Here is a 25,691-nt window from a genome sequence, read left to right on the forward strand (position 1 = left end):
GTATAGCGCAACCTCCACCACTTGTGAGGGAAGTGAGGCTGCACACACAGAGTAGCACCACAGAGCTGCAAGACAGGTGCCACCAAGTGGCAAGAGAAGTACCAGAGGTTGCAGCAGTACACGTGGTCAGGATCAAACCAGGGGGTTCAGCAACAGTCGGAAGGGGATAAGACAAAGACAGAAGCGAGTCTGAATACAAACCAAGTCAAAACCAGGGAATCAAATAAACTTACAGGGAAACACTGGGAAAGGGCAAACAGAGGGAGTCAACAGATACGGGGCAAGTCAGGGATCACAGCAGGACAAATCAAGATCTACCAGAGTCAGGTACACACGCCGAAGGCAGAACTATAGCTGACATCGCCAGCATGATCCATCAAAGCTAAATAGCAAACCTGAACCCAGAATGAGGCAGAGCAAAGTTAACCCTTCACATGATCCGCCCGGAAAAAGGGCAGACAGGACAAAACCCAGGAACGGATCATGACAGGAGGCAACTATTTTTGAGGTCAGGGATAAAATTATAAAAAGTTATTGACTTACTCCATGCATTAAAGGGGTTGTCCACGACTAGAACAACCACTTCTTGATCAAAATGTTTGACACCCATAAAATAATAAAGCCTATACTGCCTTCCCATCCTGGCGCTGTTCCCGCAGTGTCAGCACTCGTCTTCCCGGGGCTCTAGTGCGGTTGTTGTGACACGTGAATCCAGCGCCCAATCAATGCTGATATCATTGTCCCCGCCTTCGTACGGATTGAACATGAAGTAGTGGTCCGGGCTGCAGCTGGTCTCAGACTTCCTCTTCATGTTCAATTCTACAGGAGGCGAGGACAGTGACAGCAGAGCTGATTGGGCGCAAGCGTAACGTGTCATAACATCACGGGAGCCCTGGAAGAGCAAGCGAGGCCCTCCACCCCGGGAACGGTGCTAGCATGGGAGGTGAGTATAAGCTTTCTTATGTTATGGGGGCCAAGTGAGGGGTATGACAAGAAGTTATCCAAGTAGTGGACAACTTTAAGAATCCAATAAAGGAAATTGCATACCGACGCACATGTGATTGATGAGATTTTTCAAGATTTGTACACTTCTAAATGACCATGTCTCCAAGGTGGTAGACTCCTTTCAATCAGGTCTTCCCCTTTGGTGCTTGTCCCAAAAGCAATCACAGGCACTAGATGCCCCCATTAGTGAGTATGAGATAGAAGATGCTATTAAAGGTCTACCTTCTGGGAAAACTCCTGGAAACAATGGTTTGGTAGGGGAGTGGTAGGAGACTAATTGTGATTTGATTAAACATCATGTGTTTGAGCTCTATCGGTCAATTATTAAGTGTGGAGAGCTGCCTGACTATCAGGGAGGCGCTGATAGTGGTCTTCCTGAAGCCAAGGAAGGACCCTATAACTCCATATTCTTATCGCTCTATTTTGTTAACTAACACCAACATTGAAATTCTAGCTAAAATTCTCGCTTGGAGATCGGTCATCATTAATACATCCTGACCAAACTGGATTAATTCCAGGTAAAGCGCACTCAACGGTTATTCTTAACTATGGCTGCTGCACATGATGATCCCTCTTCCTAGTTTTGCTATGTCCCTGGATGTATGTAAAGCCTTTGACTCTGTCGAATGGCAATATTTGCATTCACTACTTTTGCAACTCAAGTTTGGTCCTAATTTTCGTACTTGGGTTTAACTACGAAACGACTCTTCTAGAGTAAAAATTCTGTACGGCAGCTCTCTCTGTGATCGGGAAGGACGCGGTGTCCGTGCTCGCCTCCATCACAGGACAATGCCTTCGGAATATAAGACACACAGACTTTTTAACAAGAGAGTTTTTCTTGTGAAAAAAAGCATCACGGTCCGAAGAATATGGTACTTTAAACTGATCTAAAGTCAGACATTTGAACTAGCTTCAGTGGACATTAATGATTCTTATTGAATCCAATGGTTCCATGTGTTAAAAGATAGGAAAATAAAGCCTTTAGAAAATGGAATTTTCAGCCCACAGAGTCATTACCGAAGATCCAGTTGGACATGCCCCTATACTTAAGGCTGTCGTACCCTTTAGCATGTTTAATTTCCGACAGCTGATCCTTTTGTTTTCCGGGAGATAAGGTCTCATAGGAGCCATCGGCCGAGCGCTCCTGAGTTCTGTATTTATGGGGGACTCTTTACACAAAAGCAAACATTAAAAAGCCAAAAAAGGAAGATCTAGCAGAAGATACAGCAAGAATAATAACAGCCATGTATTTAAGTGCCGTCTTTGCGGTAGATCTTCCAATGTCACCTGGCCACCTGGGACACTGGACACAAAGCAACTTCTTCAAGGTCAGGAGGAGACGACGGGAGGATACAGATGAGAATCTCCAGCAAGTCTCCGAGTGTCATTGTTATTCAGATGGGCGTTTAACCACCGAACTAATCCATCTATCTGCTGTAATTAGATAATGAAGCTGTACATTTAATGAAGTGATTTCGTTCCCACCACCTGCACTTACCACATGGAAAGCTGCCAGAAGACCAGCAAAATAAAGTTGTGAATAAAAACAGATTATAAAGTAAATGATCGTGCAAGAGAAATCCACCGGGAGGAAGAAAACCCATCATGTACAATATAGAGTGAGATTATTGTGAGGCCCAGAAACATTGTTCCTTCCGCTAAACTAATGAGAATATAACAAATCCTTGGCTCACTTTATTTTGGCAGCGAGTCAGTGCCACAATCTTGGACCAGCGGTGGACACCGCGTCAAGCTCCGGACATATAGAGCGCACGGCTCATTCCACAAGCAGGACACTGCTAACTGAGTGTCCCTTACCAGACCAGCTGAACATCACCACGAAGTGACACGCAATTACCCATTTAGTACGTAACTGAGGAAGGTCGGATAGACCGAAACATTTTTGTTGGTACTACGCAATAAATTTTCAAGCTAAACGCATTGAAGTTGAGTGCCAGGTTCTTTTTCTTTATTAATCCATCAAAAGACATCACAAGATTGAGGATATCAGTTAAGTTTGGGCATCATGAATATGGGCACAGCCTACAAAGTAAGCGTCCTCTGTGGATGGAGATGGTCACACACTGGATAGAGGGATGGATGGATGGATATAGTCGCTGCCGGGTGTAAGTCATTTAGCTGAGCAGACATATCTCTGACGGGAAGGAGAAAGAGGAAATGGTATTAAAAAAGGCTCTAGAGTGACGTGAGACGGGAAAGAAAATTAGTCAGGGGGGCAAAAGAACAGACGGGGAAAAGTGGGCTCTGGAAGGTCGAGCAGGCATGGAGAGGGTGGGAGAAAGTGGGCACCGATGGGGGCGAATACAGGCAGTGGGCAAGGGCAGAGAACAGGTGCCGAAGGAGGGGGCCGAGGAACAGGCGCCGAAGGAGGGGGCCGAGAACAGGCGCCGAAGGAGGGGGCCGAGAACAGGTGCCAAGGAGGGAGGTGGGCGAGAACAGACACCGAAGGTGGGGGGGGGGGGAGAACAGGCGCCGAAGGAGGGGGCCGAGAACAGGTGCCAAGGAGGGAGGTGGGAGAGAACAGACACCGAAGGGGGGGGGGGGGGCGAGAGCAGACACAAGAGAAGAAAAGGAAAACAGGAGGTGAGAACAGACAACAGGGAATGAACATGATAGGAGGAAAGAAAATAGAAAGCTGAAAATAGCAGAAATGAGGGACAATGTGACATCATAAAAAAGGTTAGGGAACAGGCAAAAGTTGGTATCTGTGAAAAAAGCAAGGTATCATTGAAAAGTTAAGGAGAAAGAAAAGGAATGAATAGAAGTAAGGAAGATTAGACATGAAGGAACGAGGAGTAAGGAAGGGATCGTATTCCTCCCTGGAGTAAGAACACCAAATTAGCGAGCATGCTGTAAAATCACTGCCAGGAACCAGATACAGAAACCACAACAGATCAGACGTCCAACTAACCATCCGCTGCGTCTGGCTGGAGACTTGTGAGGTTTGTTCCGGAGAATATTCTGCTCTCGCAGGCATTTCAGGGTGCAGGTTCTACTTGTAGGAGACCTATGGGATTGTGACTTGGTTCTTTGCAGAAGAGCCCAAACTCATTTTCAAACATAGGAGGACAATATTTAATAAAAAACATTGAAATATATGTGGGAATGAAGGAGATGAAGATGAATCACTGACACACTAGGTGGTTTAGTCATTCAGGAGCCACGGAAAGCAAAGCGTGAATTCCTAGGGAAGCTTGTAATAGTGGATATGTTATTTGTTACCCAGCCATCCCAAACACAGATATACTCAGAAATAAGAACTTTGAACAATTTGACAGCGCAGCAGAAAATATTTTGATGTCATCTGACAAGGACGAGGCCTGCTTCACATCGAATGAGGGATGAGTAGATGTCCCGACCCTGCGCCGCTCAGAACGCTATCAGACATCTATTAGTATCAGACATCGGGCTTCCTCCAGCCGTGCCACAAACTTTATGAAAAAGATGATATTTATGATTTGATTTATTTTCTCGCGGGTAGAGTTCATCACTGAATCTATCAAAAATATATATATTTTTTTGCAAATACTAATCCAGCACCGTCAATGAACAAGGCTGTTATGCCCGATGCGGTGTCATTTATAGCTTTTCTTAAAGACGTTTTTCAAACTTCTGAATTTTTCTTATTTAATTAAAAAAGAAAAAATAGAAAAAAGAAGGCTGAACCACAGTCTGCATCGAGGAATCTGTGCTGCAGGGGAAGGGGGAAGATGGAAACTGGACAGGTCAGTCTGCTTCCCCTTCTGGCAGCTCATTGTGCCCTACTTTCTGTTGTGAGGAATTTTTGCTGATGGGTGGGCGGGACCTGGACAGATCAGTCTCCTTCCCCTTCTGGCAGGTGTTAAAATGGTTGCTTCAAATTCCTTCTATAATAGGAATCTTCTCAGCTACTGTGAACACTCTGCTCCTTTTCTAACAAGCAGGGCATAAAGCTATTTCTATTGTGTCCTCTGGAGTGCAAAAATAATCTTTTGGCTGACTCCCCCATACACAGGAACACTCCTGTGTACTCAGAGAGCAGCTGTCAGAATTCTTTACTCTCAGGCACTGCTCCGACTCTCTGAGTTTTGACTGCAGTGGTGACGTCCCGCTGCAGTCAATCACTGTGCAGTGCAGTCGTGATATCACCCCTGCAAGCAGCAGAAAAAAATCCCCAAAAAACCGAGCAACGGAGGAAATCCTGCACTGTTGCGGGGAAGGGAGCGAACTAGCTATATTTTTTTATTCAGACACAGTCCATGTGACTGCTGGAAACCATGTCTAAAAGCAGCAGCTCAGAACAGATGGCTGTCCCATGATCATATACAGAAAATCAATATAGCAAAACGATCAGAAAATAAAAATAGAAACAAAAAAAAGTCAAGAAAGTAGCATATGTATTAGTGGAAAAAAAAGTGAAATTCTCTTTTAGGTGACATTATCGTGTGGGGAAAACGCAGGCATTTTTCTTGGTGTATGCACTTGCCGAAAATCCACTGCGAATTACAGCACCAAAAAAAAGTGGGAGATTTGAAAGGTAATCTGTCACCAGGTCTTTGCTGCTCCATCCAAGAGCAATATGATATAGGGCAGAGACCATGACTCCAGTATGGCAATATTTACTTTATGGGATGTTGTAGTTTTGATAGAAATCACTGTTTTATCTACTGCAGATCTAGCAGCTCTCTGAAAGCTGAAGTCCATATAACCCCGCCCACACCACTGATTGGCAGCTTTCTGTGTACACTGTGAATAGTCTGCCAATCAGTGGTGGGGGCGGAGTTGGACTACCTGGAAGCAGGTTATTAGTCCTCTAGTGATAATCCTATGCTGATAAAACAGTAATTTTACCAAAACTACAGCAAGCAGCCCAGTAAGTGACACATATCTGGAATCAGGGTCTCTGTCTCTACATCATGTTGTTTTCAGGCTAAGCAACAAAAATCTAGCAAGAGAGTCCCTTTAAGAAATTTCATGCACAATCTTCATAAATTATGAATAGCGTAAATTTGCAGAAGTTGCGGGTTTTGAGATTTGTTAATTTATGCTGCAGATTTCCCCCCATGGAAGGCCAAAGTAGAAATGTGCTTCATCTCTTCGCATAATCTACAGAGGATCTAAGAGGGAAGAGCTGGTGAAAACGGAATGCGAGTTACCTGAGGATTTGCTCGAGCTGATCCACCTTGTCGTGTAGAGATTTAGTGACGTCTGTCTCCACGCTGGGAAGGAGAGGAGACACAGTGATCAGATAGCTGCCTGTAATTTCCTGCAGTTATTAATATGGCATTACTGAGTGACACAAACAATAAGCGAGTCTCCGCTCCGCACCGCGATCCCTTATGTTTAAGAGAATTGCAGAGTTTTCAATCCCAGACTTAACTTTGTCGTGATAGGAAAGAAAAAAGGATTTATGATCTGGACAGAAAAAAACAAACAAAAAAACGGAATCTAATAAATTCTGCAATCCCTAGATAGGACTCAAGCAGCAGAAAACCATCCAAATCTATAGAGACTCGTCCAGGACGAATATTAGTGGGTTTTTGGGAAGACTGCTGTGGACCCCAGGGAATGTCACCACATTACAAGATTTTAGAGGGCAATGAGGGAGGATTTCTCTTTAATTAAAAATATAAATAAAAACGTCATCCTATATTGCCACCAGGGATTCTATCAGCATATAATGACTGTGCAAACCAAGCACAGGCACTCGGTGCAGCATGGGCGTGGCTGAGCAGTTCAGTCCTCCTTTCTACCTACTTATTTTCCAGTCTTCTGGCTCTACTGTCACTCAAGGACGAAGGGGGCGGAGATAAATGGAGGTAATGGTAATGGACTAGGTGTGAAGGTGCACTGAGCTGGAGGGCTTGGTTTGAACAGTCATTTTGTGCTGACAGATTTCATGTAACACATTATCGCTATAAGTGCCGGTCAGCGGACCCAAAGAAGCGATCCTCCAACCCACCTCACCTGGCCGCCCCGTTCCTCCTCAGAACCTACACTTCTTTTGTATCTTGGGGTCCGTCTCATATTCATGAACGTTTAACAGCGTTGGAGAGCAATTGATCAGATTGCCCCGCAGAGGCGGCGTCACACGTGACCAGCTAGGGCAGCTGGAGAGGTATTTTGTTGAAAATCACTTTAAAGGGGTTAAAAAAATGACAGAAGAAAAGAATGGATATAAAAATGTATAAAATTCACCTGCACTAACCCCCATGGCTCCAGCACAAGCGGCTCTATTAATCCCTGGTAGAACACCAAGAGATAATGTCCCGTTCAACGGCTCGTGACTGACTTGTCGTTGGATGCGCCTCTGATGTAGCGCCATTCCAGGCCACCTGACTGTTGTAGCCAATCGCTGGGCTCACTAGTCAGGTGACCATAGAATGGGATCTCACCCCTTTCTGTCCCGCCAGAGACAACCAGAACAGGCAGTTCTGAAACCCTAAGTCATGGCGCGGGTGGGTGGGGTGTACATCAGCTTGGAACTTTCCCGATGGTTTAATTTATTTTTATTTTTTTTAAAAACTCCTGTAAACTCTATGGTGGCAACATTAATCTGCATATCGATAAAGGAATTATGATTACACAATCATTAATTATATAAACTTCAGAAAACCCTACGAATTATGGCTTTTACAAAATTGACAGGTTTCGTTGTGTAGCAAAAAATTCCCCTTACCCGTAGCCCCTCTGCGGTAAACACTCAAGAATGTCATAGCAGAAAGAAAGCTGGTCGTCACGCTCACAAGTGTAGATGGAGTCCAAGGCGATGAGCATCAGCTGGTCCTGATCAGGGATAAGCTTTTTTAAGCACTACAAAAAAAACAAAAACAATAAAAATCAATCTTAATTATTATTATAATTTTATTTATTATTATTAATATTATTATACTCATGGTCCAAACTCCTGCTCGTTATATATTTTAAATCATTCATTTTTATTTATTTTTTTGCTTTTCTATTTTCTTCCATGCAATTTTTACAATATAATGTTTTGGAGTGGAATAAAAAAAAAAAAAAGTACCACTGATGAATTTTGGGTTGTTATGTTTTGCATTACTCACTTTGTGGTAGAAACAGCCTGCTAACTATATTCTAAGGCTCAGTGCAGTTACAGTAATCCCAGTTTAAGTATGTTTTTATAAACCCCCTCCCTGAACCGAAAAAAAAAAACCAAAAACGTGATTTTTTATTATTAAATCAACTGAGATGTACAAGGACTTTTTTACGGGACGAACTGTGGTTTTTATTGGCACCAACTTGAGGTTAAAACAACGTTCTGCTGTCTTTTTCCTTAAGTTTTATTTTAGTCCATTACTGCATGGTATACACACAACCAAACATATAAAAACATATATACACATACATGCATATCCAAGCACACACTTTTTAATGTAGTGTGCATACATATTTTATATATAATACATATATACACACGTACATTGTGATTGTGAATTAATTTCTCCTACTGTAATGCAAGTGGAACAGAGAACAGGTGGGAATTATAGGCAATCAGCAAGACAACCTCTATAAAGTAGTGGTTCTGCAGGGGGTGACCACAGACCATTTCTCTGTTCTTATCATTTTTGGCTATTTTGGTACTGTACAGTAGCATGGGGCAGTGTCTATAACCTACAGAAGTTGCTCAGGTAGGGTAGCTCATCCAGGATGGCACATCAATGCGAGCTGTGGCACGAAGGGTAACTTTGTCACAACAGTGTCCAGAGCATAAAACACATACATTATCAGGAGACAGGGCAGTACAGAAGGATACATAGAGGAGGCCGTAGGAGGACCATTACTTCCTCCTTTGTGCAAGGAGGAACAGGAGGAGCCGTGCCAGAGCCCTGCAAAATGACCTCCAGCAGGTCACTAGTATCCATGTGTCTGCTCAAACCATCATAAACAGACTGAGGGTGGCATGAGGGCCCAACACACAAGTGAGTATTGTGATTACAGCCCAACACCGTGAATGGTGATAGGCATTTTCCAGAGATCATCAAGAGTGGCAGATTCAACATGTGCCCTTCACGAATGAGAGCAGGTTAACTGAGCACACAGACGTGAGTCTAGAGACGCCGCGGAGAACGTCATGCTGCCTGCAACATCCTCCAGCATGACCTGTTTGACTGTGAGTCAGTAATGGTGTGAGGAGGCATTTCTTTGGAGGGCCGCACAGGCCTCCATGTGCTAGCCAGAGATACCAGGATGCATTCTGATGCAAGTCAATGCTAGGCCTCATGTGGCTGAAGTGTGTCAACAGTTCCTACATAATGAAGGCACTGATGCTATGCCGGGTTCCCAGACCTGAATCCAATCGAGCACATCGGGGACATAATGTCTCATTCCATCCACCAACGCCACATTGCACCACAGACTGTCAAGGAATTGAATGATGCTTTAATCCAGGTCTAAAAGGAGATCCCTCAGGAGAACATCCACTGCCTCATCAGGAGCATGCCCAGGCGTTGTAGGGAGGTCATACAGGCACGTGGAGGCCACACACACTACTGAGCAAAATTTCCTTGTCTTGAGGAATTTCAACTGGATCAGCCTATAATTTGATTTTCCACTTTGAATTTGAGTATCATTCCAAATCCAGACCTCCATGGGATATTCATTTTGATTTACCTTGATCATTTTTATGTTTTCTGGTTCTCAACGCATTCCACTACATCTGAATCTGAATACAGATTTGTAACTGGAATATTTCATTCAGTGATATCTAGGATATAATATTTTAGTGTTCCCTTTATTTTTTGAGCACTTTATACATTCTGAAGATCTGAGGTTGTGGGTTGTAATAATCACCTAGGCAGGTTAATGATGCCACTATTTTTATTCCTTACATCCATGGTATTGCAGCAATTCTGCGAAGATGGCCAGCCACAATGCAATATTCCCAGCCACAAGATCCCAACCTGGGGCCGGTAGTTCAACTACTCTCATGCAAGGAGATACCCACTGTCTCCCAACTTTTCGTTGGCCCACAGCTTTTGTATCTCCTGCCAGTATAGTTTGTAGTCACAGTCCATGCTCCTCAAAATGACGGATACCATGACCATAGCATATGTATCCAGCTACAGCCAACAACAACAGGCCTTAGGATAGTTCCTCAAAACCACACGATCGATACCATGACCGTAGCATATGTTTCCAGCTCCAGCCTGCATCTACAAACTCCATAGGCCAGCTATACATGGGCACTAGGACCTAGCCTCAGCAACAAATACTCGCCCCTCGACGTCACCTCACTAACTCATTGAACATGTGGCTTAATGTTCTACCTCTCCTGGGATAAGCCCCCTGGATGGGCAGAAAAGTTTACACCATCCACCTTAAACATTTGCTACAAGTAGCCATAAGAATGCAGAAGGGTTCAGAAGCCCAGTCTGAAAAGTTTTGTATTGGGAAAGTCCCCTGTAGAGAGGAACAAAGATGCCATCCCGCCACCAGATGCAGGACAATGGGTCCTACTGTAGGCCTGATTATTAGAGACAGGCTGAGGGTAACAGTTACAGGGAGAATAGAACACCAAACATATATATTAGTCCTTAGATTCTGCAATGTGGCTGCAACAATCACACCATTAATCCCACGCCAATAAATTCAATGTAACCGGTGACCCGCGCTGGAAAAAATATTCATCATTTAGAGCCGTGTACTCCACTCTACGTCCATTGGTCCAATAGTCTTTAGTTCATCCCAACTACAATCAATAGCTCCTTATAAACATCAACAAGCTTCTTACACCTCTCAACTGAAATATTTGATCAGTCTTCTTTTCTTCTCATATTTGAAGGCCGCCTTCTCGCAGGAGCAATTTTAATATCTGTCCACAGGTGTTCAATGGGATTTAGATCCTGACTCATTGCTGGTCTTTTCAGAATTGTACAACATTTTGTTTCCATGCATTTCAGGGTGCTTCTTGAAGTATGTTGGGGGTCTTTGTCCTGCTGGAAGATCTATGACCTAGGATGAAAACCCAGTTTTCTGACACTGAGCATTACATTGTAACCCAAAATTCTTTGGTTATCTTCGGTTAAGGCATCCAGTACCAAAGGCAGAAAAACAACCCCCAAACATCTTTGAATTTCCACCATATTTGACTGTAAGTACGGTGTTATTTTCTTTGCAGGTCAAGATGTTTTACCAGAAAGACTTTAGCTTATGTACATTTTGGGAAACTGCAGTCCAGCTTTTTAAGGTCTGTGTCAGCAGTGGGGTCCTCCTGGGTCTCCTGCCATAGCCCTTCATTTCATTCAAATGTGGATAGTTCATACTTACACTGAGGCACCCTGAGCCTGCAGGACAGCATGAATTTCTTTGGAACTTGATTGGGGTTACTTATCCGACATCCGCACTAATCTGCGTAGCAAACGTTCAACAATTTTTCTCTGCCAACCAGGTTGATCAGGTACAGCGTGATGGGTTGTAAACTTCTCGATTATGTTGCGCACTGTCAGTTGACAAAGCAACATCAAGATCTCTGGAGATGGATTTGTAACCTTGAAATTGTTCATATTTTTCAACAATTTTGGTTGTCAAGTCCTCAGACAGTTCTCCTCTCTTTCTGCTATCCATGCTTAGTGTGGCACACACAAACACACAATCCAAAATGGAATCAATGTGTCTCCTTTTTATCTGCTTTCAGGTGTGATTTTCATATTGCTCACACCTGTTACTTGCCACAGGTAAGTTTGAATGAGCATCACATTCTTGAAACAAAGTGGTATACCCACAATTTAGGAAAGTTGCCAACAATTTTGTAAGGCCCATTTTTTGGGTTGTGTGGAAATTGTATCCAATTTGCCTTTTTCCCCCCTTTATTTTTTGTGTTATGCCAACACACACAAAGAAAATAAAAGTGTATAACAAAACATGGGTTAATGGCAATAATTCTCTGGGCGAAATATTTCATTTTCTGGAACAATATCAAGTGTGCCAACACTTTCGGCCATGACTGTACATGTACATACACATATATATTTACATTTATTATCACACATCTACATAGAAACACACTACATAAATATATACACACATTACTACTTAGATATATATACGGCATATATTTTATTTTCAGGAACTCAAATCAATCATATATAGTCAGACCCTTCCAGTGCTACACTAGGCTTAAAGGGGTATTCCAATCTCCAATGTCCTATCCAAATATGTAATAGGTGTAATAATATTGTGAAGTATCTCCAATTTGTAATGTAGTATAGTTTTTCTGATTTGCTTTGTCTCTCATCATGGGCAGACATTGCAGGACCTTAGGTATCCACGGTTACGACCATTGACACAGTGACAGTTGGCTAGTTGTATCTGGTCGTAACCATGGATGCCTAAGGTCCTGCAATGCCTGCACATGATGAAAGAGCACAAATCAGAAAAACTATACTACATTTCTAATTGGAGGCATTTGCTAATATTATTATTACTACACCTACTACATATTGAGATAGGTTCTTGAAGATGGAAATACCCCTTTAACACAGTAGATCAGTTTTTCCTTCAAAACTCCATAAAATGTCTATCCGAACTGCGGGATTTCCAATAATCCAGGCTACACAAGAAGGTAGTGATGTAAAGATATCTAGCAATCTATATTTATTCCTTTACATCAACATGACTGATCGCTGGTAGCATTATTTGCATTATAAAGGACGAGTTTCTAATCCTAGAGCTTCAGATTTGCATAAAATTCTCTCCCTAAACAATTGTGAGGGTGAAATATCTCAAAGTCAAATTAGTTAATCAAGGATTAAAGCGGCTCACGAAATGTTTTAATCTCAGAACCCTAAATGATGCAGATGAAGTATGATTTATTGTTCGCACATCTGTAGTGCAGCCTCATTTGTAATGTGAACATGCCGCTGCTGCTTAATTATTCAAAGCAGTTGCTAAGCTATGGAAAATAAATAAAGAAATATATATCAAGAAGCCTCTTATTATACAGCGTTCTCACACTGCTCAAAAGCCAAAACAACAGCACAAGTACTCGGCCTCAAAAGAACTGCGAAATACGCCTCGACCAGAATGCATTGTCTACTGTCGGGGTTGTCTTCATTCCTCAGGGGCAGGGACTACTCACGTGCCTCAGGGGCAGGGACTGCTCAGCCAATCACTAGTCAATAAAGTGACACGCCTTCTTCGACGATAGGCTGAGAAGTGATTCCATGTGTGTCGAGAGGGACCAAAAAGCTCAAAATGGATTAGTGTCACATGTGGAGGTTGGGTTGCAAAAATCTACACACCTGGTATGTTACTTGCGCTTTCTGCCAATGACCAGATTTTGGTCACATGAGACAGTCACTCACATTTGCCTCTATAAAATTGGCATTTTTTTTAAAAGGTGTTGTCCTATTTCAAATATTAATAAGCCTATATGCAAAGAACACATACTGAACATTTACTCCCCCACTATTTGCCTCTGCGGAGGTCATTGCTGACAGGCTGCAACCAATCGGAATAAGAGTAGAAGGGCTGTTTGCTATTTTATACGTCTTTGAGCCAATGGGCTAGTAATATGTGAAACTACAACCCCTTTAAGTGTCAAAGGCTTTTAGGACCTTGTTGACTTCAGAGCTGAGGGATGACTGCTATCTTTACACTGCCTATAGCTAAATTATGGGTCCACTTCAATATAGCCTGATCGACTTTTTCATTAACTGTGAGACATTCCCATCACCACATTTAAGGGGTTGTCCGGCCGACTAGACGGGACACAAACCACCGTCAATGCAGACACATATTTGTGATGTGATCAATACTTATTTCACACGCTGTATGTATGCATGTATGTATATATCTCTATACATAATTGTCTAAGGAGTACTTCCGTCTTTCTGTCTGTCTTTCACTGATATTCATTGGTCGCTGCCTCTGTCTGTTATGGAATCCAAGTCGCTGATTGGTCGCGGCAAAACAGCCACGACCAATTAGCGACGGGCACAGTCCGGCGGAAAAATGGCCACTCCTTCCTCCCCGCAGTCAGTGACCGCTCCGTACTGCCCTCCAGTCAGCTCTCACACAGTGTTAATGGCTGCGTTACACCGCATTATGCCGCGGTGCAACGCACTCCCTTAACGCTGCTATTAACCCTGTGTGACCAACTTTTTACTATTGAGGCTGCCTATGCAGCCTCAATAGTAAAAAGATCTAATGTTAAAAATAATAAAAAAAAAAAAAAAAAAAATTGTTGTTATATACTCACCGTCCGTCGGCCCCCGCATCCAGAACCGGCCTTTACCGCTCCTCGCGACGCTCCGGTGACCGCTCCATGCATTGTGGTCTCGCGAGATGACGTGGCGGTCTCGAAAGACCACTACGTCATCATCTCGCAAGACCGCAATACACCGCGCGACCAATCAGAGACATTGCCGCGGGATTTAAATCCCGCTTCGCTGATTGGTAGCGCCCAGCCAACCTTGGCATGGGATTTAAATCCCGCTTCGCTGATTGGTAGCGCCCAGTCGGCACGACCAATCAGCAACATTGCCGCGGGATTTAAATCCCGCTTCGTAGATTGGTCTGCGTGGCTTCTATATACTGCGTGGGCTGTGTTCTATAGTGCGTGGCCTGTGTTCTATAGTGCGTGGCCTGTGTGATATAGTGCGTGGCCTGTGTGATATAGTGCGTGGCCTGTGTGATATAGTGCGTGGCCTGTGTGATATAGTGCGTGGCCTGTGTGATATAGTGCGTGGCCTGTGTGATATAGTGCGTGGCCTGTGTGATATAGTGCGTGGCCTGTGTGATATAGTGCGTGGCCTGTGTGATATAGTGCGTGGCCTGTCTGATATACTGCGTGGCCTGTGTGATATACTGCGTGGCCTGTGTGATATACTGCGTGGCCTGTGTGATATACTGCGTGGCCTGTGTGATATACTGCGTGGCCTGTGTGATATACTGCGTGGCCTGTGTGATATACTGCGTGGCCTGTGTGATATACTGCGTGGCCTGTGTGATATACTGCGTGGCCTGTGTGATATACTGCGTGGCCTGTGTGATATACTGCGTGGCCTGTGTGATATACTGCGTGGCCTGTGTGATATACTGCGTGGCCTGTGTGATATACTGCGTGGCCTGTGTGATATACTGCGTGGCCTGTGTGATACACTGCGTGGCCTGTGTGATACACTGCGTGGCCTGTGTGATATACTGCGTGGGCTGTGTTATATACTGTGTGGGCTGTGTTAGGCAGTGTGTGCATAGGCAGCATCAATAGTAAAAATTTGAGGACACACAGGGTTAATAGCAACGGTAACGGAGTGCGTAACCCGCGGCATAACCCTGCGTGAGCGGTGACTGGAGGGGAGTATGGAGCGAGCAGGCACTGACTGCAGGGGAGGGACTCATCGGACTGTGCCCGTCGGAAGTTGCGGACAGAAAGACGGAAGTACCCCTTAGACAAATTATATATATATATATATACATATATATATATATATATATATATATATATATATATATATATATATATATATACACACACACACACTTATGTACGGTATATACATATTTAGCTACAGCCTTTATAAGCAGATGGAAACAATTACAGGTGAGCCATATTTGTAGATCCTGGAAGATACAAACATAATAATACTGTTAGACTTCTCGCACAACTATAAAATATTCAGAAAGCTTCACAATACGTACACGCTGCCGAGTAGCTGTACAATTAGCGGGTATTATCGCTTAGCAGTAGATGGCGGTGACATAAGGTCCCGGCAGCACAGGTGGAGGCGGCCTAATATCTTTTTGTATTTTCCTGCTCAGCCCTCATTACGGTGTTTGTTTTATTTCGCGTGCGGTGACAGAACTAAGTGATTTTCTTCTTCTTTAACACTGCGAACACTGCTCAGCAAATAAGTCAGAGAGAAATTCATGAATAGAGATGAGCGGCAGAATCTCCGGCCGTCATCCCCACAAGGCTCTAGCGCCCGAGAGAGGACAGCGGAGAAGGTCGGCTTACATCGGGCTTGGAATGCTGAAAGATCTTCAGGGGGAACTTCAGGTCGTCCTTGGCCAGGGTGACGATGTACCCTCTCAGCAGAGCGGAGGCCGCGCCGGGGGTCTGGGCCTCGCAGCGATGGAGGAACGGAACCATCCACTGGTAGGCGTTCTTCACATAGTGGTCTTCTGACGACTGGAAAACACAAAACATTAAAGGGGCGCGCGCCACTTACAAAGCTCATCTTATCCTACAGTGTGTCCATGTCTATGCCAATAGTCGCCATGATTCCATGCAGTGGCGCAATATAGGGTCTCAATAGATTATCTTTAAGGCGGACTCAGACGTTCCTGTTTTACGTATATCACGTATGAGTTCTGTTGTCTTCCATGAAAAGAACATGTGCCCATTATAGTCTATGGAGCCAATTACGTGTCTTTATGATCCGAGTCACCGATCAAAATCGAGTCAAATAAAAAATAAGTTGTTTTTTTTCATCTAAGTTTTTCACTGAATGAGTTCTTGGAAAACCTCCATCTTTTTTTTTCTCACCATCATCTTGTTTTCGATCTATCTCCGCCCTCCTCGTCCTTGATTGACTGCTCTGACATACGGTCAGAGACAGATGGATGAAAAGCAGGTGTGAAGGGCGCACTGAACTGCTCGGCCACGCCAAGGGCGCACTCAGCACCTGCGCTTTTCATTGTTGTGGGAGTTAAAGGGAATGGATCATCAGCATTTTGCCACCTAATCTGAGAGCAGCATGATGTAGAGACAGAGTCCAGCGATGTGTCACTTACTGGGCTGTTTGCTGTAGTTTCAAGAAAAATCACAGTTTTATCAGCAATAGTTTATCACTGGAGGACTAGAAAACCTGTTGCCAGGGAGTCTCACTCCACCCCATCACAGATTGTTAGCTTTATGCGGGTTATACACGGCTCAGCATTCAAGTTCTGCTAAATCTGTTGCAGAGAAAACAAGGATTTCATCTAAACTGCAGCAAGCAGCTCAGTAACGGACATCACTGGAATCAGGGTCTCAGCCCCTACATTCTGCTGTTCTTACATGAGGACGCAAACACCTGCTGACAGATTCCCTTTAACTCCGTTGTGCAAGGACATTCAGAGATGTAGCACTTCACCTTGGCTTTAAGTGAGCTTTGGGGTCTCAGTATCCAGACCATTACAGACCTAAACATGTCGCTATGATTACGGACCCTCATTTATTCACCTTTCACCAGTCTCTAGCTGCCCTATTAATTTAATATAAGAATGGGCTGCCCCAGGCAGGCAATGATTGGAAATAAATGATTGTTAAATGTGCAGAGTAACACAAATACCTTTGATTTGGTAGTGAGTTTGGTTGTGGGATTGAGGAGCGATATCTCAGGATCCTCCGCGGCCGACAGAGTAAGATCCTCGCCCACTCATTGCGAGATCGGACATGTAAGGACGTGGGTTCCTCCCGCTCTAAATGCTAGGATCCCACAATATTAGAAAAATCAGGCTTTTCAGCACTGGGGTCACTTATGAGCACTTTTGAGAATTTCTTTCTTTTTTTTTTTTTTTTTGAAAAATCATCGTAGAAAATGGCACTCTGATCAGATTTCCTAGGAGCTGACCATACAGATGTAGAGCACAACCTACGTTTTCCATGAGGAGCCGCAGTTTCTCGATGTCCGTGATCTGGTGCAGGTCTTTGAGCGTTAAGGACACATCACAGTTGGCCTCGTACACGAGGGTCTCCAGTGTGACCAGATCTTCACAGAGCAGCTCCAGACCAGGAACGTTCTTCTCTTTCCCCAGTCGTACCAATGAAAGAGCTCCGTCCACCTACAAATCAGCAAAAGGGACTAAATCAAAAACCTCATTCCATATAACGATACGACAACATGCACTAGAACTTCAGTAACGGGATTTATTTATTATTTAGGACTAACCTTCCCTTTATGCCATAAAGGTACGATGTACGGGACAATCTATGTTGATGTGAATGTAAAGGACTGATACGATTTGACCACAGATTACCATGAAGTGACAAATTTTGAACTCCTGGGTCCAGTTTTGAGCTTGATTATTTTATGGAACTTTGGGTGGCAGAAGTTGCAGTTTCACCCAGGTCTCTAGTGTTGGAAGAGTCCCAATTAGAGAATTAGGGCAGATTTGCTGCAGACGTTGACAATGGCTTTGCTCAGAGTAGTGGTACAAAGATTAAATAAAAACGCTTTTTGAGATTTTTTTCTCATATGTTCAGCTTGGAAGATATTACTGAGCAGTGTAGAAGTGACTCCAGTTTAATGCTGAGCCAAAACGCTTACTAGATCTGCAGTGTGTGTGTGTGTGTGTGTGTGTGTGTGTGTGTGTGTGTGTGTGTGTGTGTGTGTGTGTGTGTGTGTGTGTGTGTGTGTGCACGCATGCGCCCTTTTTGTTCCTCTCTACCTCACCATCTTTCAAGATTATATAAAAATCATTCTTGAGATTTTTTTCCCCGTATGTTCAGCTTGGAAGATATTACTGAGCAGTGTAGATGTGCCTCCAGTACAATGGCAAAACAAAACGCTTACTAGAAAGCATTTGCAGTGTGTGTGGTGTGTGTGTGTGTCCCTTGTTGTTTCACTCTACCCCACCCTCTCCCAAACCCAGAATCTCCATAGACTTCAATAGGCAGCTGTAATCTGATCCTTCAGTCAGCTGGACATATGTCTTGTTTGACCAAGATGTATTTTAGCTGATTTTCAGAGTAAATGATGAGTTCAGGAGGCAGGTACAACAGTAAAGTGACACATAGGTGAAGAAAAGTCGTAGTTACTCACCGATAACGGTGTTTCTCGGAGCCCATGACAGCACTACGGAGAGAGGGGATCCGCCCTTCAGGGACAGGAAACCTACAGATAAAAGGGCGGAACCTCTCCCTCGCATCAGTTGGTTTACAGAGCATCGGAGGACCTCCAGGTTAGTTTACGACAGAGAAAAAATCATATTACAACATTTCTTAAAAGAGGAACCCCGTGCCTATACTCATACTATATACACTATATAAAATTATATGTAATTAAAGGTGCTCACCGCACGCGTGATGGGAGGGAATAAGCGAGTGCTGTCATGGGCTCCGAGAAACACCGTTATCGGTGAGTAACTACGACTTTCTCGGTCTCCCATGACAGCACTACGGAGAGAATTGCAGAGACTAAGCTTAGGGAGGGACCACCGCCTCGAGAACCCTTCGTCCGAAGGTCAAGTCAGACACAGAGGCTAGATTTAATCTATAGTGTCTAAAAAAGGTCGATGGTGATGACCAGGTGGCCGCTTTACAGATTTGCTCTATTGATACCTCTGACCTCTCAGCCCATGAGGTAGCTACTGCTCTTGTGGAATGTGCTCTTATACCATCTGGGATCTCATTCCCCGAGGATGAATATGCCAAGACTATCGGCTCCTTTATCCACCTCGCCAAAGTACCCTTGGATGCCCGAAATCCTTTTCTGGGACCCTGGAAACAGACAAACAGAGAGCCTTCCTTCCTATACTCTCTGGTGGAATCTAAATATTGGATTAGGCACATTCTGACGTCTAGATTATGGAAGTTCTGCTCTTTCTCATTTTTTGGGTTTGGACAAAAGGATGGCAGGGAGACTTCTTGTGACCTATGGAATTTTGATGCCACTTTTGGCAAATAGGCCGGGTCAGGTCTAAGAGTGACTCTATCATCTAATATTTTAGTGAAGGGTGGATTAGAGGATAAGGCTTGAATGTCACTTATTCTGCGTGCGGATGTTAACGCTACCAAGAGAATGGTTTTAAGTGATCGAGTTTTAATGGGAATCGTCTCTATGGGTTCGAATGGAGGACCCGTTAACGCCGAGAGGACTAAATTTAAGTCCCATGAGGGCACTTTCTGAGCGACTAATGGCTTTGATCTTGTCACCGCCTTAACAAATCTAATTATCCATGGGTTGGCCGCAATATTATGATTATAGAGTGCTCCTAGAGCTGCTATTTGTACTTTAAGAGTACTAACCAACAACCCCTGTTCCAGACCTTTTTGTAGGAACTCCAGTATTTTAGGAATTGAGGGCCCATCTTGGACTTTTACTTTGGAGACGGACAGAAATTTTTTCCAAGTTTTCCCATATATTCTAGTAGTGATGGGTTTTCTACTTAACAACGTGGTGACTAAGTTATCTGAGAAACCCCTTTCTTTTAATAGTCCCCGTTCAAAAACCAGGCTGTCAAATGTAAGTTCGATTCCTGTGGGTGGAAGATCGGCCCTTGATGTAGAAGGTCTGGTATATTCGGCAGGACCCATGGGTCCGAGACCGAAAGCATCCTCAGCCAGGAGAACCACGTCCTTTTTGGCCAGAACGGGGCTATGAGGATCATTTTCGCTTTGTCCTCTCTGACTTTCCGAATGACTGCCGGGATCAGAATAGTTGGAGGAAAAGCATAAGTTAATTTTTGAGTCCACGGAATCATAAAGGCATCTAGAGCCTGTGGATTCCCTACCGGGTTCAGTGAGCAGAATTTGTTCACCTTTTTGTTTTTGTAATTGGCGAATAGATCTATTGTCGGTGCTCCCCACATTTTTGTGATCTGATCGTAGATGGATTGGTTTAGGGACCACTCGCCTTGTTTTAACAGCGATCGACTCAGGTAATCTGCTCTCTCGTTGTTTGAACCCTGAATGTGTAGCGCAGAGAGGGATAGTAGATTTTCTTCTGCTAGGTTGAAAATTTTGGCTGAAGAACTCATGAGTGCCTGAGACCTTGTTCCTCCCTGGTGGTTTATATACGCTACAGTCACTTTGTTGTCCGAAAAAATTCGGACATGATGTCCCTGAATATAGGTCAGAAAAGAAAGAAGAGCCTGAAGCACTGCCCAAAGTTCTTTTTGGTTTGAGGATGCTGATATTTCCTGAACTGACCAGGTTCCCTGAGCCACTCTGTCCCCCATATGAGCCCCCCACCCTGTGGGACTCGCATCGGTTGTTATCACCCGGGATATTTGTGTCACCCAAGGAACTCCCTTTGATAAGTTTTGGCTCTCTGCCCACCAACAAAGGGAATGAATAACTGAGGAACTCAGGGTGATTCGACTTTCCAATTTGTCTTTTAGTATTGACTGCCATTCGAGTACGTGCCACTGAAGTTCTCTTGCGTGGAACTGTGCAAAGGGCATCGCTGGTAGGCATGAGGACAGAGAGCCTAGTACTGACATTGCTCTCCTTAGAGTCATGGAAGGATGGTGAAAGGTTCGTGCTATCATGGCTGATATGTTGACTTTTTTGGGGTTTGGAAGTCGGCATTCTTGGACTCGGGAGTCTAATGTCAGACCTAGGAACTCCTGTACTTGACAGGGTTCCAACTTTGATTTTTTTAAGTTTATGAGCCACCCCAAGTCCGTCAAGATAGTCATTACCCGGTCCCTCTGTTCTTTGCAACTTTGGGCCGAGTTGCTTACGATGAGAAAGTCGTCTAGGTAAGGGACTATTAATATATTTTGTTCCCTTATGTGGGCCATCATTTCCGCTATTACCTTCGTGAATATTCGAGGAGCTATAGAGATTCCGAACGGAAGAGCTCTGTACTGAAAAAATCTTAATTGTCCTTTTATGGGAACTGCCAATCTCAGGAATTTTTGAGACTGATTGTGGATGGGCACATGATAATATGCATCGGTTAGGTCTATCACGACCATGTAGCAATTCGGAAACAGGATTTTTATGGTGGACTTTATTGTTTCCATTTTGAATTTGCAATTTTTTACGTATTTGTTCAGGTTTTTTAGATTTATAATGGTCCGAAAGGACCCGTCGGGTTTTGGTACTAAATAAAGAGGGGAGAAAAACCCTTCTCCTACTTCCTGAGGAGGGATTTCTTGAATCACAGATTTTTGCAGTAGGGAAATAATTTCTCTCTCTAAAGCTGCTTGTTCTGCCACTGAAGATCTTATTTTCGTTTCTATGTACTTCCGGGGAGGGAAAGAAATAAAATCTATTTTTAGACCGTACTGTATGATGTTTAGAATCCAGGTGTTGTTGGATATTTTCTTCCAGGCGGGAAGGAAAGATGTGAGTCTTCCCCCTACCGTAGGCACAATGTCATTTGGAGGGTTTTTTGTCGCGAGAGGTGTTGCCAAAGAGGTAACCTCTATCCCTTCTCCTGCCTTCTTCCCATTTATTCTGCTCCCTGGGGGGTCTGCGGCGGAAAAATCTCCGATTCCGAAAGGACTGCCTGAATGGGGCTGGGCCCAAATTTGGAAACCCCTTCTTTTTGTCTCCTGCTTTTTGGAGGATGTCATCCAGGGTCTCTCCAAACAGAAAATTTCCTTCACACGGAATAGAACATAGCTTTAGCTTTGTCTGGAGATCCCCAGGCCAGCTTTTGAGCCATAAGGTTCTTCTGGCTGCGTTGGAGAGAGCAGCGGCCTTAGATGTTAACCGTACGGAGTCTGCCGAGGAGTCCGCCAGGAATGCTGCTGCTGCTCTAATTGCAGGGATAGAATCCAGTAATTTATTCCTGGGTAGCCCGTCTCTAATTTGACTCTCTAATTGATCAATCCATACCATCAGAGATCTGGAGGTGCAGGTAGCTGCAACAGTAGGCCTCAAGCTACCCCCAGCCGATTCCCATGCCCCTTTAAGAAATGTGTCTGCTTTCTTATCTAAAGGGTCTCTGAGGGTACCCATGTCCTCGAACGGGAGCGCAAATTTTTTCGAGGCTTTTGCCACCGCTACATCCAACTTTGGTGCCTTATCCCAGGAAGTGGATGCGTCATCTTCGAAGGGATACTTTCTTTTAAGCGAGGGCACTGAAGAGCTCCTCCTATCTGGTTTTTCCCATTCTTTTTTAATTAGGGATTGGACATTGGGATTTAGAGGAAAGGTTTTCCGTTTTTTTTGTCCCAAGCCACCAAACATTACGTCTTGGGCTGTTTTGTCAGGTTTAGGCTCCTCCACCCCCATAGTAGCCCTAACGGCTCTCACTAAGGCATCCACTTCCTCGAGTGGAAAACAATGTCGGCCTGAATCTTCCTCGGAGGAGGATAGGGAGGAGTCAGAATCGTCCGAATCTGCGTCTTCAGATGAGGATCGGACAGAGTGGGATTGTACTGTTTCCTTTACTTTATCTTTCCCTTTTTTGGAGGAAGATACAGCATTCTGAACCTCAGATCTAATAATATTTTTTAGCTCGGATGCAAAGTCGGGAGTCTCCTCACATAGCACACACTGGATACATGATTTACAAAGCTTTTTGTCCCAGGCTACTGGTAAAGCTTTGTCACAGATGGGGCAGGATTTGTTTTTCCTTTTCTCCAACTTCTTCTTTCCCTATTAAGGGAGAAGAGGGAGCCCTATTATAAAATATACATTCACGAAGATCAACTCACCATTCGGACGTGCAGGCAGGTACCGGTTCTGGAAGGGGCCCTGGGTCTGGAATGGAAGGTTCCCGAGGAGGTGAACTAGTCTTCGCAGCAGACCTGCTGCGCTGTGTAGAACGGCTGCTGGACCTACTCCTAGCGCTCTTAGGGTCTGTCTTCTTATGGTGCTGCTGCCTAGGCTGCAGCTCCTGTGGATCGCTGTCTTCCATGATTTACAGGGAGATGGTGCGACAACTATGTGTGCACCATCTCCCTATTTGTATTTGGCGCCACCTCTGGCGTTCCCCGCACTTCCGGTCCCGCGTCACATCCTCCAGGGAGAAGAGAAGCTACCGCGCATGCGCGCGGCGATGACCCGGAAGTCCTGCCGCATTTCCGGAGCGGCGGCCATCTTAGTACACCCGGAGCGTGCGCTTATCGGCACAGGAGCTCCGGGTGATCCAGCGTCCCTTCCTCTCCTCAGAATCGGCGGCGTTCTCCCTCCGCTCACCCTGAAGAACCCCTCGGTTCCAGCGGTGGCGGCTTCGGGAGCCGGACAAGCTGCGGCAGGAGCCTCCTCGCTGCCGGAACTCGACTGCCCGGTCCCGGTCCATCGGTCTTCATAACAGGTACCACCGGAAAGAGGTTCCCTGTTCAGGGACAGGAAACCAACTGATGCGAGGGAGAGGTACCGCCCTTTTATCTGTAGGTTTCCTGTCCCTGAAGGGCGGATCCCCTCTCTCCGTAGTGCTGTCATGGGAGACCGAGAAAAAAGGGTTCTACTCTCATAATACATATGTTAGAGTTTACTATATTCGCCTGTACAATTAATTTATGCAAAGTTTACATAACGACATTTAAGGATTATCAAATCATATTTATTTATGCATCCAAAACTTTGACCCAACTTTGTAACAAATCGTGATGAAAATTGTACTAGCGTTTTGTGTTTTCAGCTCCTCTGAATGCTGTGTAGTGGACAGGTCGGTGATGTGCGGGGGTGGGGGAGTAAAGTGGAGCAATGAGGGGCGCACACGCACAGTGCCGCTGCTTTCTAGTACGTCGAAAACAATGTGCAATGAATCAGCCAGAGTTTTCTTCCTTTTTTTTTTTTTTCTTTTTGGAAATTAAACATTTTTTTTTCTGCTTTAAAGCAGAACCCCTTTACGAATCCACGTGCTTCTTAATTTTTCGTGTGGACAAAGAAACAGCACTGTGAGCACAATAAGGTGTATAGGAAGCTTATTTGCTATTAAAGGGGTGCTTTTTATGTGGCTTTTGGAGCAGAATCTGCTTGGAAAAGAAACCTCTGTGTGAACATACCCCAACAGAAGTGATCAGAATTTTACTTCTGATGACCAATTACTACACTGCAGGACGGATTTGATTGACACCAAGGCAATGACCCAATAACTGGAGAATACGGCAGCCGCCCAGCAGAACCTCACATGTGTGGGATCTGCAGTATGTAGCATAATCTGAGCTACTGAGCACTTATGGACCCAATCCTAGGAGACATGGTCCATAGATGGAGGAGGAGGCTTCACTGACCGGGAGCTGGAAGCAGGAAGAGGAGCCGTCCTCACAATGGCCGGCTAGGATCCTTTTACCTGTCTGGCGTAATCCTCCATCTCCTCGGCTCGGTGCCAGTACCAGTTCTTCACGATATCGATGGATAAACTGTCTGTTCTGTATGGCAGAAGTTCTGGCTGCTCCTCGTACAGGAACTCGGCCAGATCCGGAGAGCTGGGCTCCACCTGTACCCTGAGGACGGACAGAACCAACATGGAAATCAGATCTCAAATTATCTAGGACATTACTAGGGAAAACAAGATTCCACTAGGATATGAACACATTTGGGGACTTTTTTTATTTTATTTTTTTTTTATTAAATACATACATTTTAAGCTACAAATATTTTTGCAATTGGGTTTCATTGAAAATGTGACATTGTTTGTTTGTTACATGTTATACTGAACATTGCTGGCTGCAGAATGAGTTAACTGGCAATCCTTCAGTGAGCTTGCTACTCTTCTCTGTACTCTGATTCTACCAGGTTATGAGCACATCAACATGTAGCCGAACCTTGACCGTCACATATTCACCAACAAGACATAAAATAGTTAGAAACTCTCCCATCAGAATAAACTCAGACAGATTTACAGTTAACCCATTCTACAGTCAGTAATGTACCGGGAAACAAAAGCCTGTAAGGCCGTGTGCACACGATGAGGATTTAGTGCGGATCCGCAGCGGAAACGCTGCAGTTCCGCACAGTGATTTACAGTACAATGTAAATCAATAACAAAAAAAAAAAAAAGCTGTGCACATGGTGCAGAAAAATCCGCACTAAATCCGCAGCGGAATGGAAA

General features: G+C 44.4%; 1 protein-coding gene across 1 annotated transcript in view; it reads right to left on the minus strand.

Moving 5' to 3' along the window:
* Window positions 1-25,691, minus strand: part of NBAS (NBAS subunit of NRZ tethering complex) — an 854,371-nt gene that overhangs the window by 624,870 nt on the left and 203,810 nt on the right. Inside the window, exons 23-27 of the mRNA XM_069728113.1 lie at window positions 24,930-25,083; window positions 17,608-17,793; window positions 15,983-16,156; window positions 7,685-7,818; window positions 6,162-6,224 (exon numbers count right to left, since the gene is read on the minus strand). Coding sequence (XP_069584214.1) covers window positions 6,162-6,224; window positions 7,685-7,818; window positions 15,983-16,156; window positions 17,608-17,793; window positions 24,930-25,083 — 711 coding nt within the window. The remainder of the gene's footprint in view (window positions 1-6,161; window positions 6,225-7,684; window positions 7,819-15,982; window positions 16,157-17,607; window positions 17,794-24,929; window positions 25,084-25,691) is intronic.

Source organism: Ranitomeya imitator, chromosome 5 (assembly GCF_032444005.1).
Source record: "Ranitomeya imitator isolate aRanImi1 chromosome 5, aRanImi1.pri, whole genome shotgun sequence".
Classification (NCBI taxonomy): domain Eukaryota; kingdom Metazoa; phylum Chordata; class Amphibia; order Anura; family Dendrobatidae; genus Ranitomeya; species Ranitomeya imitator.